This window comes from Labrus mixtus, chromosome 1 (genome assembly GCF_963584025.1).
Source record: "Labrus mixtus chromosome 1, fLabMix1.1, whole genome shotgun sequence".
Lineage (NCBI taxonomy): Eukaryota > Metazoa > Chordata > Actinopteri > Labriformes > Labridae > Labrus > Labrus mixtus.
Window position 1 is genome coordinate 12,293,744 of NC_083612.1, and position 18,230 is coordinate 12,311,973.

An 18,230-nucleotide genomic window follows, 5' to 3' on the forward strand; every position below is an offset into this window, starting at 1 on the left:
TAAAATTTCCTAAATAACCGCTCATAAAATCTGTTTACGGGTTCAGCCTGCCCATAGCTCTTCATCACTTCCTCTTCATGACTTTTGTTGTGATCCGCTTGTGGACGAGCCTCGTGTAATAACGTGTAGTGTATCAAAGCAATCCAAACAGTGCAGGATGCAGAGCATCAGCTGTCAGTGTCAGCTGCCACTGGCAACACGTCTGCGAGGAGTACAGAGCGAGGGAAGATTGTCCACTGGTGTATCGATCGCCGATGGGGATCTTATGCAGGTAAAGAAAATAGAAATGCTTAAATGAATGAACTACACTTGGGCAGCTGTAAATGTATCTTGGCGGGCCGCCCAGTCATAATTTGTTTGGGTAACACTCCGTTGTCAGACAGTCGCCTCCGCAATTCATGGCACACACCCCCCCCCCCCCCCCAAATGCATGTGTATGTGTGTGCTGAGGAGAGGGAGAAAAAGTGAGCTGTGAATGATACAGGCTGAAGTCTTTTATTTTGATGCAGCATCTCTGTCCTGTACTCAACCATGCCAATGTTTGCTGAGTGAAATACAGAAGCATTGTAAACATCATGGTCAATTTAATGGAGGATTGTCCCACATTATGAGAGCCGGACTTGCAGGAAATTAATGTTTGGTGCTCGATTCCAGCAAACCCATACTCAAATTCAGGCCCTGTGTACTCCAAAACTTTCAGCTCTTAAGAAACTGATTCAGCTTCCAATTCGCAGTGATGGTGGATGTCCTTTTCCAGAATAATTACACTTTTTGAAAGAAATATGAATTGGAGGAAATAGGCTGGACAAATTTGCCAATGCTAATTTCCATCTGGTAATAACTCCTAAACCACTATTACCCAACAGCCCACACATTCAAACTCTACATCCATTTAGATTTTTCAGCTACTAGTCAATCTCTGGGACTGTCAGTATCAATGGCCTGTTCTGTCTGTTGTGGTCACCTGTGATTTAACATGTTTGACATTCCTGTGAGATGGTTTTTAACCTCTGCCATAAGCCCTCTTTGGATTTCAAGTATAAAACTTAAATCCCTCGACTGGGGCTGTCGTACCGGATCCACCAGAAACAGAAAGAAGACAAAGGTCTGATAGGTGACTCAGCTCAGCTATGTTACCTTACTTTGATGTTCACATCAAATCTTTTTCAATCTGTAACCCCAAAGACACTCATACAGAAATTGAACAAACCAGGAACAAGTGGAGATCTAAAAGATATCTTGAAACAGATAAAAAATAAAATAAAAACCTTTGAAGCTGGAGAAACAAAGGAATGAAGAGAACAACACACCTGGCTGTCCAACTCCTACTGAGCAGAAGTCTGTCAGCTTTATGTGAAGTATGTTTGGGATTCCACTGAAAGTCACTGGATATGGGAGTAAAGTTTTAAACCTTTTAATGCCCGGTTACAACCCAACATGTCCAGCCCACATTTACCATTAACTATACGGTTTAGTGTGTGAAATATGATATGTGACTTTCAACAGAACATTACCAAAAACAACATGTTCTGTTTGAATAATTCAAGACATGACTTTATGTGCCTTTGTTGTAGAGATAGGACAGTGGATAGAGTCTGAAATCAGAGCGAGAGAGAGAGAGAGAGAGAGAGAGTTGGTGATGACATGTGTAAAAGGAGCCACAGGTTGGATTCAAACCCGGGCAGCCTGCTTGGAGAGCTACAGCCTCCTTACATCGGTCTCATACACTAACTAGGAAGTTACCAATAACTGTGTAAGTGGTTAAAAAGTTTACACATGACCTACTTTTTAAATGTACTAATGTGTTGTAATCAGGGCTGTAAGCTGTTATCTAGTTAATCGCAATAAATTAAGGTCTGAAATTAATGCATTCATTTTTTTAATCACATAAATTGCATTCTATTTATTTTTTCTTCATAATTTAGCAATTAATTGCTGTTAAAAAATGTAATCGTTAAATAGTCAAATATAATACTATAAATATATATTCAGTAATTTAAGAGTTACTTATCTGAATTCAGTATCACGCTGTATGTGGCTGATGTAATATTATTATGCTTATTTACATAGATTTGCTGCAGAGGTGGCATAGTTGAGTTTGCTTCCTCCTGCAAAGCTTCACTCTCATGTGCTCCTCTGCAACATCAGGGTCTTACCCAGATTGCAATTTAAATGATTCATAATTACCGTCTCTGCGATTCCTCATCGTTATCTGCAGCATTCAAACTTCACGCTCCCATGTCACAGATATTTCAAGACTCCCCAAACAAATGTCTTGTCTGTTTGTCGATTATCTCAATTGGTCTCTCATATTAACATTGCCCTGACGTGGGTGCATTTTAGCAACCTGATTAGCTAGCGGTGTTTATCTAATTGCAGTTCTCAAGTCTGAACGAAATAAAAATTTCTCATGCTTGAAATGTATTCAGACAGGGGTGCTGCAGTTTGATATCCTGACAAGCTTAAATGTCTTGACTGCTTAAGCTAGAACAGTAATGATGTGGAAAAAGTGGAGCTATCATGCTTAAAATGGGATTCCAGCTGGTCTCGTGAGTTGTACGTCTGCACTTATAATGTGTGAGGCTTGTAGTTTGTTTTACCGCATGAGTGATCACAGTCATGCTCTGTTCACAAGTGAATACTCAGCCCTCTCCTTTTCAAATTATTCCACAATTTTTTAATGTTCAGGCTGACAACAGTGGAACAGAGCCAAGAAGAGAATACAGTGATGTGAGAGAGAGTGACAGCTGAAATAGATCCTCGATCTCAGGAGAAATGATGCATGTCAACAGAATTTACCACAAGACATTTTCTCAATGGGAAAGCTGCATTTCAATTTCAAACACAGCTAACAGGATGAAAAGAGGTGTTTTGCACAGCAGAAAAACAGATTCTTCTTATGAGGGCAGGTTCTTATTCAGATAAGCATGAAAAACCTCTGAACATTAGGTAACACTTTCTTAGAAACAAACAAACTACATAGGCAATGTAGGCAGATATGAGGATATTCTGAAAAGGTTTAAACAAATGTAATCTCCTATAGTCTGCTAATGGTGCCGTAATAGTTGTGAATAAATTGTAACTAAATAAAGAACAGAAAATTACTTTAAAAAATAGTTAAGTGTATTTTTAGACAAGCTTAAGAGTCTTCAGTCATGAGAGTAAATATGTGCAACATTAACATAAATCCAAAAACATCTCACTAAAGTTAAATGCTAGTTAGAACCAAAAAATCTTCCAGCTGAGGAAGGTATTTGGGAATACATTTAAGCATTGGTCAACGTAAGGTGTAGAAAGAGATCGATACAAATCAGAGGGAGCTTAACCCCATTTAATGACAATCCATCTTAGAGTTGTTGATACATTTCATTCTGTGCCAAAGTCATGATTTGATCCCTACGCTAGCTAAAATACTAGCTTAGCTAAAGCCAGGATACACTGTGCAATTTCAGGATGATTTAGACCAAATCTTCGCATGACTGATATTTAAATCGGGCCAAATTTCAGGTTGATTGCACAGCTTTTACCTGCTATCTCAGCTGCTACCAGATGGCAGAATTTCTGGCATGTTTCCAATGCCAATTCCCCCGACCTCAGGTTTTTTTTTCTTGTTTGCCCCTGCACAAACCGTCAGACAGCTTTTGGAAGCACCATGGCAACTGCAGGCATGTCTGTTTGATAACTCCTCCCCCTGTTATCAGGAAAGATAGAAACAAGAGAAACACTGGCAGGAAAAAGCTGTGGACCTCCTGATGCCAGGGAACTTTTGATATGGTTAAAGACGCTAGTTAGCTTATGTTTGACGCTAAGTGTGCATGTTAGAGAGCCAGAGCATTGGATGGTGTTCGTAATTGAGCCATGTATGAGACAACTGAAATATAAATCTGACTTTAACTTCCATCCCTGAATTAACAAGTATCAGAACTAAATACATGGCTGCTGCTACATCTGCTGTTGTAAATGTAACAGCAGCCATGATTCATATGAACCGCTCCGGCGCCCTTTGGGTTAGTGGATGAGGTCTTCCCATAGCTCTTCATGACTTTCTTTTTACAGCAGCATTACCTCACCTTGACTTGTCCCAAAGAACACAAGCGGATAGGAAATCACCTCCACAGCTGCCTTGTGACATCTACCTCGTTCAAACCTCAGAGGCTGGGTAGCAGAGGAAACACCTCCTGCTGCCCTGACCTGATATGTAACATCATGTAGAGGTGAGAGCACTAATGACCCTGGCAGGAGGAGACGCATGTACATGCTCTCTGAGATAAGGCACTGGTTATGATGGAGTTGCAGCAGGTCAAAGTCCAAATGGTTCTCCATGCCTTTTTTTTCTTATGGTAGTTGTGTTATTTAATAGTACAGTAGAGTAACAGAAGGGACTGAGTAAAAAAGTGGTCATGCTATACTAAAAGTAGGTGGAAAGGTGAAGGTAGGAAAACATTTCAAATCCTTTTACCAAATAAAGAGCCAAAATATTCAACATGTTGCTTTATGAACATTGTTAACTAAAAAAAAAAAACCTTATTCCCAACTAAGAGTGACCCGTGTGATACAAGACACAAATCGCTCTTGACAAATATCAATATTTTGATTTGAAATATAAAGCAGTTGTCCTTGCCAATTCCACCCACCCCGTCACTACTTAATGATTCCTCACTATAGCGCTTAAATGTGTCTGAGGGTAACATGATTCACAAATAAGTCACTGTCTCGCCGCCAGCAAGTCCAAAATGCAGCAGCTAGGCTTCTTACTGGTTGTAACAGACGACATCACATCACTCCAATTTTAGCTTCATTACATTGGCTTCCTGTAAGTTTTAGAATCGATTTTAAGATTTTACTCATTACTTTTAAAGCACAGACGGGGCTGGCTCCAAGCTATATAACCGAGCTACTGACACCATACGAGCCAGCCCGCAGTCTTAGATCCTCAGGTGGGGGCCTCCTGGTCGTTCCAAAGTCGAGACTTAAAACTAAAGGTGACCGGGCCTTTTCCGTCAGGGCCCCTCGACTTTGGAACGACCTCCCTGAGGAGATAAGACTCAATTCTTTTAAATCCCTTCTTAAAACGTACTTTTACAGACTTGCTTTTATGTGATGTCGTCTTCTTAATGTCTTTTCTTACTGGTTTTACTATTTTTATCTCTCCTTTTATTTATGCTCTTTATTTATACTCATATCTTAACTCCTCTTATGTTTTAACTTGGTAATTTCTTATCTTACTTTGTTTATTTATGTTTTATATTTATATTTACTTTTTATTTGTATTAATATTATAGGTTTTTTTTATCCTTTAACCACTTCTTTTTATTTGCTTTTAGCTCTTTTAGTTTCTTACATCTTTTTAAATCTTTGGTCCTCTTGGTCTCAGCTCGTGTTGTTGGGTTCTTGTTTTGCCTGGGTTCTTATGATGGTTCTTGTGATGGTCGGGTTATATATGTCTGTTGGGTATCGTGCACTATGGGTTCTTTTCTGTTGAATTGTATTTAATTATTTTTAGTATTTTGCATTTGTTATGTTCTTGCTGTTGTTTATGTTCTTCTGTGCTTGGTTTAGTTTACTTAGTTCTTGTTTTTGCTGTTTGTCAAAGCACTTTGTAAACCTGTGTTTTTAAAAGGTGCTATATAAATAATGTTATTATTATTATTATGATTGCAGGTTAATTGGCCAAAGAAGAAGCTGACAGCGGGAGAAACGTTAGAAAGGAGACAGCAAGATAATGATGGTAAGCGGGGAAAAGAAGTAAAAGGCAGAAGCATGATAAGAGTTGAAAGTGAACCAAAGTGCAGAAAATAAATCCTTCAATCCTTTGCTTTACCTTTTTAGGGGCATTTAATATTCTTCAGTTAAAGATATAATAGGTAGATTCTGCAGCCAGGGGGCTCTCAATCAATACTACAATAACAAAAGATGACGTCGAGGCTAGCGGGGTATCATAGGAGTTCTTCCTGCTACCCCGCTGCCCCCAAGATGAACGGGCGGATCAAACCTGAGGAAGAGAATATGTGTACCGACGATGTGTCCAAGTGTAATTTACAAGACGTTTTAATCACAGCAGCACATACAGCAACAGGCAGCGTTCAGTAGCAGCTCCCCCTTCATATTTACCTGTCTCCGACGTAACATCCGGTGTTTCCACGGCAACGATAAACATTCTGTCTGTCATGGCGGCTCATCATGGTGGCCGCCTCACCAAGACACATCCTGTTACAATTCTAAAATTACGGATTTCTGTGGCTTTGATAACTGTTGGAAATATTTGAGGTAATGTAAGTACTCAAGAAAAAAATGTATATTTAACATAGGTTTAGTCAATTTTTATAGATATTTTAATGTAAATATTGTCATACAATTTTACATATTGTACATTTAAACAGATATTGAGACGTGTCATGATAACATTGCAATGTATCAATTATCACAGGCTGTTTCATTATATAGTCTAATCGTCATTGTGGGCCATGGCCGTAGCAGCATTTGGTACTATGAACACATTAAAAACACATTTTGAAATGTGTTGAGGTGTGATACCCAGCTCCACTTTGAAATTCTGTAAACAACTATCAACGTTGTTTTCCTGGTCCTTCAATTCTGTGAGGGATTGTATCTGGTTCAACAGCAGCACTGAACATACAGTTCAATACTGATTTATTAATTATTAACTCTATACAATGTGTTCCTCTATCTGAGAAGAACTGCACAGTATATAGAGGAGTGTAAACTGCAGACTTTTTCACAGTGCCAAACAGCAACCTTTTAGTTGTAGGGCCGATAACATAGAGATTTTTTTTATATTGGCTTTCAGAGACCATTTTGTTACTTTTAGAAATATGAACCTGTTTTTCCCAAACACAAGAGACAGATTTGTGGATTTGAAACAGCAGTATTAAACCTCCCTAAGCTTTTTGTCCACAGTTTAATATCTTTTTGTACGACTATTCTGCTTATTGATATCACTGATCCGCCTCTTGTTTCCTTTTTCAGATTTGTTGATGTTTTCTCTCCCGTTATCATGTATTTTAAAACTGTATCTTGTTTACATTCTTACTATGATGATGACATTTGCCTCTGAACTTGGTTGATTTCACAACAATAACTTAAAGTCGATTTTCAAAGTTCATATTTATAGTGAAAAAATATATACTCAACACATGTTGTTTTTTGTGGCTTTTTGCGGAGCTTTGTTAATATAGCATTAGTTAATCGTGGAGTTTGCCTCGTGACATGTAGATGTAAATAACCTCATTCATCTGAGCACTTTTTCAAACGATTCGATAGTCAATGCCTTATCATCAATGGTGAAAGGTCTCTTTTCAGATGATACCTTCTGTGAATAAAAGCAAATAAAAAAAGATAAATGTATTGTTACAGAGATGGAGAGACCTACAATTTCTCTTCACCGTTGTCAGAACCCAGTTTAGTTAAAATAGAACACAACTATATGAGATGTTGCTTTTAAGTAAATGTCACAGCTCTCGTATTTATTTATTCACTCTAAATATAAAATCTTCTTTTCACGCCTCTGTGCTGTTGGTTTTCAAAAAGCCATTCCTCTGCATGCACAGACTAAATATCTTTAGCAGAAGTAGATAAAGCTTGTCAGGGTGAAATCTGTAAACATTAAAGAGGGACCATCCAGGGTCTGAAGCCCCTCCTTAAAAAAGGCTGGACCTCCATAAGCCCCCCTGATTTTGTGATGGAATAATTTATGGAATAAACACTGTTAGGGCTGTGAATCTTCGGGTGTCTAACGATACGATTTGATTTCAATTCTTGGGGTCATGATTCGATTCAGAATCTTATTTTCTATTCAAAACCATCCTGGATTCATGATTCAAAGTTTGAATTAGTACATACTTAAGGATCTAGTCCTATTGCGTTGTGGGGGAAACATAAATGTGACCGTGTCTGGTCAGTTACTGAAATAGTCGTATTGTTTCAGAGGAATACAAAAGGTTAATTCTAATCTGCTAATTATGGACCACTTTCCTTTTATTACCAACAGGTACCAGGCTGAGTGGAGGATGCTGATTGTAACAATCACTTACGGCTGATTTTGTCATTAAGGATGCTAAATTGGTCGAAACATTGTGTTGCCTTACATGGAGCATAATAAAGATGATGAGGAGGAATAGCAAGAGGACTGCCTGAAAGAGCTTCAATAAAACAGTAAGTTTGCATACTGAGCTGAATGTAATCTACTTCTGTATATGCTGTGTGCATTGGGGCTAATGTTGGCTACAGCTAGCAGGCAGCTGCGTTGTGTACGCTTGTCTAAATCTAGTCAGTGCTATAATAGCCTTTTGCTCACTTTGTTTTTTAAATCCACATATAGTTTTTTGTGGTGACTTAGATTTTAGATCACGGTTTTTCTTTCTTTTTTTATGCATTTGTAATTTTTATTGACATGTGAAATTATGTATGCACTACAAGACACATTGTAAAGTTGTGTTGTAAATGTAGTAATCTTTATTTAAATTCTATACAGAAGTAAGTGAATCTCTTTCTTATGTAATATAAATATTTATTAGTGTTATTGGTTATTGTGCGTTGCATCAAAATCAAAGGTCTGTAAAAACCCATCCCCCGTAGCTCCTTCAATCACAAGACCTTTGTGCTTTGTTTGAAATCAGTACAAGAAGGTGAATGACAACTGCAGTGAACATCACAGACTGACGACATGGAGCATTTTAAGACTGTCTTTGGACTGACTTTTTTTCTTTTAATTTTAACCCATGAATGTCAAAAAATAAACCTTTTTGCGCTACAGGGCCTTTGTTGCAAACGGTGTTTGAAGTCAAAGAAAACTGAAGTCTGCTGTGGAGCACAGCTGGTGTTGAACAGGTATTAGATTTGAATTTGAAATCAAAGGCAGTTCATAGCGCAGAGATATATTTGTTTGATTGATTGTGTGTGCCTGTGTTTGAGTACAAGCAATGACGTATTTATGGTTGCTTTCATTCAACAGTGGAGCGATAAAACTAGTGCAATTATACAGTACAAAGAGGGCCCTGTGTATACATCTGTTGCAATGTAAAGGATTCTGATGTAATAAGTTTTATAATCAGTGGCACAAACACAGCTTCTCAGTTATTGATCTGGTTTTGTCCTGGTCCTATCAATGGAGTTGCACAACAGCTTTATATGCACCCCAGGGGTAACCTGTCAAGGAGTTAGAGCAGGGATAGCCAATTATTTCACTTGTATGGTTTCCATTGAGTGTCAGCATTTTCGATTAGTTGGTTTCATTCCAGTGTTCACTCCATTATTTATGCGATCGGTGAGACGTTTTGGAATCCCTGCAGGCTGAGTGAGGTCATAAATGTATCTAATTCTTGAAATGACCACTGTTGTCACAAATATTGTACTCAGTGGTGGAAGAGTATTCAAATCTCTACAAACATACAATAGATATTGTTCTTTGAAGTTGCATTAAACTCGTTGGTGTCCAGCACCTATAGGCTTTTTGGATACTCATTGTCTATTAACAACTTTATAATTCTCATAGAGCATTAATGCCAACTGTAGAGCGGCCCTTTAATTTAACCTCAGCAGAGGTCTATTAAGCTGGAAGTGAAAACACCTGTGATTGAATTCATGGCCTTTAAATGTCACTGGTGTAGCATGTTACCAAAAACCCTGTTTTTATTCCTGGTTTTGCTTCACGCCAGCTTTGAGTAGAATTTGAAGGTGAAAGTAGTCACAATGTTTGAGCTTGAGGTTAATTCTTTCCATATCCTGGCGTTATAGTTGTCTAGTCTCTTATCAAACTTTAACTTAAGTTTGCTAGTGAGCATGAAATCACTGTCAAGCTGCTTTGAGCTGAGAGCGATTGTCTTCATGTTCTGTTTGCAACCTGAAAGCTTTCTTTTGCTGATCCAAAGATACTGCTTCACTTAACAATTCTTACGTTTCAGCTCTGTGTGCTAACATATTGAGTCTGTTGAGGTGGTTTGTGTTAGCTTGGGAGTAATTGGTATGACGCTGTTTTAACAGTGTCCATAAGATCTGATTAAAGATTTGTCTTTACTTTGTTGTTACCTTATTCAGGCTCTTCTGCTTCTAGCAACCTTATAGCTCATTGGTATAATTTAAATGGACAGATACTGTAAAGTCTGGGAGTTCCTGCAGAAGATGTTTCCGTTTTATGTTGGCTTGGGGCCAAAATAACATTTCACTTGTACAGTCTGCAAGATAGCTGACTGATTTACTACTACACTGCAAGCAATGAAGCAGCTACACTTTAATGAGTGGGCAGATTTACTCCAGTAAACTAAATACATAAGCAGATATATCAAGACAAGCATGCAAATTGTACCAACAAGCATTGCATTACAAAGACTTAATGAAGAAGTGAGAAGCCCATTAACTTAACTCTTAAACTGAAGGATAGTCAATATACCGTGAGACTGTCATAAGATCAGACTTTCTTCAGGTCCTACTACCAGGACTACTATTTCTACTCCACCACTCCTGCTTCTGTCATAACAATTGCAACATAAATATTACAAATGATAACTTCTATGAGAACAAGATTGTTGATTGTTCCCTAAACCTTAGGCACAATATCACTGGTGGTCTGCTGCTGTTATTTCTCCGTTTATGTTTGTCTGACGGGCTGATTTTCCCTTGAGGGGACGATAAAGCCAAGCAGACACGGCTGTAAACCCACACTGAGATAGCATAAAACACCCATGCATCAACTTTCAATATCACGCCGCTGAGTCAGGATCATTTTTATTCACTTTGACACTTTGAATCTCAGTGGTTCCCCTAAAGTTAACCCCATAGGACCTTTTCATCATCCAAAGGGACTAACAAAGTGAAACAAACGGTGACCGTTTCAGCCGCATGGAAGATGTGTGAGCTGTTTGATGTTGCTTCCAGCTGCGTCACGGAGCTTTTTATCACGTCTAAAGCAGGTGTAATAAACTGGACCAGTGAGCGTGACCATCCCTGAAGCCTGAGAAAGAGTTCATCAACATGCACCCACTGCTGCACTCTGTTTAAGTTATGGCGTCTGGAGGGCTTTGCACACTGTAGGAATGGCAGAGGCTTGTATACTCAAAACTGCAGGACCGCTTCAAAGGAGTTACCATGGTGATGGAGTATCTCAAATCAGCATGTCCTGATGAACGGAGTTAAAGTAGATCAACAAAAACCATTGGACACTTTAAGTAAGATTTAAGTAATATCTTAAAGGATCTCATAAAATGCGGGTCCAGAAATATTTGTGTGCATGAAGATATTTGGAACAGTTTTGCTTTGCTTCTCCACATACAACATGTTTGCATGCCACATTTAAAGCAAATTCAAGCAAATAACTAATGTACTGTTTGTGGTTTTGGAGCACACTAGGTTTTGAATCAAGCATTTTTAAACGCTCAAACTAATCTTCCTCGACACCCTGTATACAATGTTTCAATGAGGTTTAAATGTTTTGAATGTGTGTTTTTTCACATCATCAAGTTTTTGCATTACCTGGAAGTTAGAGTTGGTACAAAATAGCTGTAGAACTGTTTTTATCGTATTCATCACTGTCACAGCAGCAGAGAGAAAAAAGCCAGGATTTATGCAGAACTACAACAGTTAATCCAATAAAAAACACATTTTCATTTAGATCAAATCATCCATCATGCACAAGCATTTATTTTCCCTGTTGTCAGTTAATTTCCTCATTACATAAAACAGAACTTTAATTGTATTTCCCTTTTAAACTAACAATGTAAAAGCTGCAACCCACGTCAACAGAGATTCACTGTGTGTTTAATAACAAGCTCTAACATTGTAGGAAATTGCAGACATAGATCCCATATTCTTTAATAAAATAAAATCGATCTACAATGCAGTCATATTGATGCTTCTCTGGAGGCTCAAAACAAGGATTGCTTTGCTTAAAAAGTCTATTCGCCTGTCTCCATATCACAGTACATTTGGAAGGCATGTAGAGATCTGTCTAAGAATAATGAGTGTAAGAATAATGACAGTAAAGAAACTAAATATCACAATGAATGTTCAAGTTGAGTTTACAAAAGTTCAAAAAGCTCTTTGCAACATAATAAAACGACCAAGTCTGAGATACTGCCGTTGTTCACTATTCCAACAGTGACCAAACTCAAACATTTACAAAGTAAACAAGTCCCATGCTGTTTGAAAAATATCAATGGAGGCACTGGTAATGGCGACCCATTCTTTACTGTGAGATCTCCCCTGGTGTAACCACTCTGCAGATCATCTGCCATCCGTAACTTTTCAATGGTTTTTTCTGGTTCCTAGTCCCCTCCTGGGTGGACAAAACTGAATAATTCAGGGGCTGAATAATGGGGTGCACTAAACATCAGGGAACACACATTTTACGAGAAAGGTGAGGCGTGACAAAAGAAAACATTCATTAAAAGCTAAACAGAAGAGGGTTGATTGGCTCATGGCCCAGTCCAGAAACTCTCATCAGGGCACACCACCAAAGACAAAGTTGGATGGAAATACAACACATTAGGCTATCACATAATCACCCAAAAAAACAACAATAACAAGGAGATAAAAGCCTGCACAGAGAAGCAACTCCAAGGTCTATGGTTGCAAATCTAATACAGACAGAAAGTGGGGGAAGTATCAAAGTAGGTTGTTATTTACAGAAATGTATGTACAAAGGCATTACAGTCAGAGTCGGCCTTGGCGTAAGTCTTCAGGGATAAGGCTCTCTGTCCTAACACATGAATAATGTAACACAAGTGGTTTTGAAATTACCAATGATTTATGGTTGGGATCTATGCTTGTAGTCATCTCCTCCAGTGGTCATTAAGGTCCTCTAGAGGGAGTTCTCTGTACCATACATTATCCTCAGACCGCACCTGGGGATTTTTTAGTTAAGAAAATTTCACTTTATCTTCTTTAAGGACACTTGAGTCTGTTTTATAGAATACAATTATCAGTTTTTTAAGTCAATGAAGGTTATTTAACACACAATTTATCTCATGACACTTAACATAAAGAGAAGGTCTACACTGTACTCTGTAGACACCCAACATTATCCATCATGAAATAAGCACTCTGAAACAGAGGCAAGGAAAAACATCTTTTTAAAAGGCCAGACTCATTGGTGGACAGTTGTCTGCTGCGAGGACTCGGCAGAGCAAGCAGGAAAGAGTGTTATCTAAAATAAATAAATGGACTTGTTCTCGCCAACATTTTGTCAATAGATCAACCAGTTTTTTTGTGTATTCTTTGTATCCAAATACACTCAAATATTGTCAAACAATAACTTTTTAAATCTAAGGATTTGCTCTTTATTCCATATCTATACACCAAATCTCTTTGTGTTTTGCTGCTGTGGAACACTCAAAAACAGTGTTTCTAAGATGTCACATTTTGCTTACAGACATAATTCTTTCCCACCTGACAGTGTGTGGTGTAAAAAACTAATCAGTTAGTTTAAAAAAAATGATCAAGTGCTTAATCTACAATGGAATGAATCCTTAGTGGCCCTTTAATACATTTGAAATCTTAATTTAATAGGACATTAATAAAGGACCAACCATGAAATGATACAAAAGCAGCTGCCCATTCACTGCTGCTTGTTTCCGCCTGTAATTAAATTTCAATCACTTGATTAAAACATAACAATACATGCGATGGACTTTTGATTCTATTATTGCAACACATTCAGACTCTTTTGTTGTTAAATAATTCAACTGTAGTGAATAGAGGCAGCAGTAGCTCTCTATTAAAAGATAACAGAACAAACAGAATTTTTTAAGAGCTTAGAGGCATTCTTCGCTGGAGGCACTTGGACCGTGATTAAAACTTTTTGAGTCATTCATAACATCAACACAGACTTAAAGAATGTAATTCCCTCCAGTGCTTTACGAATCTCACTAATACTCAAAGTCCTACTAATACCCGTTGTGAAGGCGTTTGTTTCTGTGTGTTTGATCGATGTTTAAGGATGGATAAAAAAGCATTGTCAAAGCATACACAGTAGTCTAAATGGTTTGATAGTTTTCAAATGACAAAAATTAATTATTGTAAATATGTCCAAACAAATAAAGCCCTCAAAAAGTTAATTAAGGTAATGCTGGATGGGATTTTTTAAAATGCCCTTTAAATGCTTTATTAAAACCTGACCTGAAATGTGAAGGGATTACATATTCATATTAGGAGAGGGGCTGCTCAGTCGCTCCTTTTCTCTTGCCTGACTTGTTTATTTAGGAGGGAAATCATCCAAAATGGATGAGCTGAGATAAATTGAGATTTATTAACAAGGAGAGGAAATTGTGGACAGATTGTATTTTTTCCGGTCGTAGCCTTGAGATGTTTTCCTGAAGTGTGTGTGTGTGTGTGTGTGTGTGTGTGTGTGTGTGTGTGTGTGTGTGTGTGTGTGTGTGTGTGTGTGTGTGTGTGTGTGTGTGTGTGTGTGTGTGTGTGTGTGTGTGTGTGTGTGTGTGTGTGTGTGTGTGTGTGTGTGTGTGTGTGTGTGTGTGTGTGTGCAGGAGGCACAGTACAATCATTTTTATTAAACTGATATGCATGCAGAATGTCAGCTGCCATGCCATCTCCTTATTCAACAAACAACACTGCATGTAGGAATGTCAAATAACCAGGATGCTAAGAGGCATCATTTTACCCGCCAGCATCTATCTGGAGCATCAGCAATCTGCATGACGCATGAGGGGCTTTTCTATAGCCGGGCTGATTCAGCTGCAGAAGAATAACAGAATATATCATGATGAGAGCAATCAAGGTGTCTTACCTCGTCTTGGTAGATGAAGAAAAGCATGATGGACAGAATCTCCAGGAAGAAGATGAGCAGGAGGAGGATGAAGAACTGCGGAGACACAAAGGGAAGAGAGAGAGAGGACAGCTGAGTTATTTATCATTAAATTCATCAGCGAGAAGGAGACCACATGGAGGAATATAGGTATCTGTCTGTGAAGAGTGAATGTAGTTTAAATTGAAGGAGATGAAAAAGGCAGTCGAGACCAGAGCGTGTGAGGGACTGAAAGGTAAAAAAGTAAGAAAGAAAATGCCATAAAGTATCAAGGAGAAGGATTTGGGGAAGTGGGGGCGATCGAAGCGCTGTAGATCGTTCAGCCTTGATTCTAAGTGACAGGTCAAGAGAGCAGAGAGAGAGGAGGCGGTGGCACAATCACAGCCAGCAGGACAGACCAGGAGAAGTGATATACAGTTTTTTTTCTCCATCCACTTCTGAATTTGTAAAAGGAACCACATTTTATTCTCCTCTATTCGCCAGCCGACCCTTTCCTCTCTGTGGCGGGCGGGATGAGCTGCTTGATGGGCGATACATCTTCTCCATGTGAGCCCATGTGAGCGCTTAAAACAGTTACGAGCTCATCCATCAGCGGCTCTGAGAGGACATGACTCTGTGCCTCACACATGAAAGTGACTGTCTGATCCAGGGAATGGGGACATATTTTGAGAGGCATGATGAGACGACGTTCCAGAGGGTCACACATAGAGCTCGATGAAATGGTTCTAGATAATCAATTTGAGGTCTGTAGACAAATACATCTACAAACATCTATGCTACATTTATGCTCTGAGGAAAACAAAAATAGAAACGCAGCCTTAAGTAATGCTCTAGGAAAGGAAATGTCAGTGGGTCTGGCAATCATTGATAAAATAAACTTAGTAAATATTATTATAAAGATAAATACATTGTCAAATCATAATCCCCATAAATAAGGGAATTTATTTCGGGGTCTAAATAGAAGGTATAATTTAACCATGTGGTCATTTGCTAAAACTACAACTTGAGCCCATACACTACCGGATCAAAAGAGATGTATGACTTACTGCCTTATGTCCACATAGCAAAATGGACAAAAGAATGACTTCCTCAAAGCTGCCTTTATAACTCAATTTAAGTTTCTTAGCATGTTTTCTAAATATAAGGATAGTCTATTCCTTGATCTTTAGGAAGATTTTGGTGGATAATTACAGATAATGCCATCTCCAACAGTATGACATGTTTCTTTGTTCAGTTTGGACTCTGATTCTAAGAAAGAGTAAGATCAAATTTGTTCTAGCAGATAGAAAGGGTTTCTATTATCTGCCATTTCAAGTAGGCTAAGTAGGACAAAGCAGATGTACAGAAGGCACAAACCTGAGATGTTGCTCATGGTACAGCCTCAGTGCTACCAGCTTGTTTTTTTTAAATCTTTTTTTTTTTTTTGTAGAGTGACGCACAGAAAACCTGGGACCCTCTCAGAGGGTCAAAACGTATTTCATCAAAAGATAGAAGTAGCTTTTCAAAGAAATCATGGCCACATGTCCTCTGTGTATTACAGGCAATGCTTGCGAGTAGATGTGAATGTTGCAAGTTCACAAGACTGGCATGGAGCAGGGCTGTCAGTCGCCCCTGAGGTCTCTTTGGCTGCACCTGCATGAATGAATCACTGAGCATGGAGACACTGGAAGGTGAGATACAGACGAGCTAACAGCATTTAGCCCATGGTGACTCATGCGCTTTTGAAAAGAGGCTCTCAAATAACTGTCTGAAATCAATTCTCCATTGTTCTGTCAGGCTTCATTGTCTGTACTTTGTGCTGTGTGTTGTGAGGCCAACTTCCTAAGTAGCTCCAATTTGTGAGTTTTTTTTTTTTTTTCTTTATTGGAATTATGCTCAACTGTGAATAAAATTGATGCTTTTCATGCTGTTGAAAGGAAGGAGATAATGTGAAAATACAATTCAGTCAAGTAAAGCAGCACGTAGTTTACCTAACTCTGAATACTTGACATTTTCATTCAAGGATCTTCCCCAGACAGCAGCAATATATGACTTATTTATGGACAATAGTTCTGCTACTGAAAATACATTTGAAATATTGAATGATGCAGGCAGAAACACACTGAGAGATTTGCACAAAATGGCAAGTGTCAAGTTAAAATTCTTGACATTTCTTCAGTTTCAGATATTTCCTGACCCGCCATGGATATCTGAATGTTTTTTTTTTCTCGATGAGTGAGATTGAAGGGTCAACTGAGCAAGTACACTGCTGAATTTAGATTATGTGTCTGGTCCAGAGTTCCAGAGGAGATTCGTGTTGCCAAAGGCACTTGAACCTTGCTACAGTATGTGATAAGTTTTTGCTAGTTTTTCCACTGCATTCATTCTTGGTCACTAGAATGTAGAGAAGGTTTTAAACAGGCAGACAGAATCAATTTGACAGATTCACCGCCCTGACTCCTATCACTTTACTTCTTGTGAAAATGGGATAGCAAACAAGTCAGTGCTCATGTCTGTTTGTGTAATTATTTCTAATCATGTAATTAAGTTAATAAAACTACTGAGGGATCAGTCATGTAAATGTCTTTTGACACAACAGGGGTCAACAGCAGTGATAGTAAGGATGAGATAACACAATGTCTGTAAAAGGAGCATCCAAATGTAATATTTAACTCTGGACATCAACCACCAAAAACTCCATTCATTACTTCTACCCTTTCAATCTTGTGTCGAGGCCATTTTTGGGGCCATTCTAGTGTTGCTATTTTGGTCTTGTACAAAAAGCTGATGTTCCCATTATTCATCATGCTTACAAAACCACTGATTGACTTGGCTGTTTAATGGTCCAGGAAAACTGTCAATGGGCACAACACCTGAACATTCTGAACTGCTGAAAACATCAACAAATTAATCCCAAATCAAAGGTTTTGAAAAAGGCTTCCAGCTGAACATAAGGCTGTAAATGGAGCCATGTGTTCAGACTCTCCATTGATAAAACATTCTATCATCACTGTAACAATCTCAAAATATCTCAGGATTTAGCTGCAGAATTTTCATTTCTTTACCAGCTAGTTGCAAATCTTTATCTGCATGTCATTGATTGGTATTACAAGGAGTCCTAATATTGATATTTTACTATCGATACAGTGCTTTTAAAACAAGAAGAATACATCAAGGAATTGAACCATAGAGTACCAGGGTCTAGGCCACAAAACTCGAGCCAGGGTTATGCTTGTCAGTTGTAGGCTACTGTAGAAATACGGCGTTTCAACATGGCATACTTTTAATAGACCCACTCCCTCTGTCAACAAAGGAGATCAATTGGAAGTTGCAAAACATATTATGTCACATTTCCAGGTGACTACACGTTGATAAAAACATACTTACGAATCCAATATTCAAGTGCTTCCAATATAACTCTCTAAATCTTACAAACCGACCCTTCAAGCTTTCTATTTTCCCATCTCCTTGTTTATGATTC

At 38.4% G+C, this 18,230-nt stretch overlaps 1 protein-coding gene across 2 annotated transcripts in view; it reads right to left on the reverse strand.

Moving 5' to 3' along the window:
• Positions 1–18,230, reverse strand: part of tspan4a (tetraspanin 4a) — a 150,500-nt gene that overhangs the window by 29,193 nt on the left and 103,077 nt on the right. For both annotated transcript variants that reach the window (XM_061026180.1, XM_061065896.1), the window contains one exon: positions 14,753–14,827. In XM_061026180.1, the coding sequence (XP_060882163.1) occupies positions 14,753–14,827 (75 nt within the window). The remainder of the gene's footprint in view (positions 1–14,752; positions 14,828–18,230) is intronic.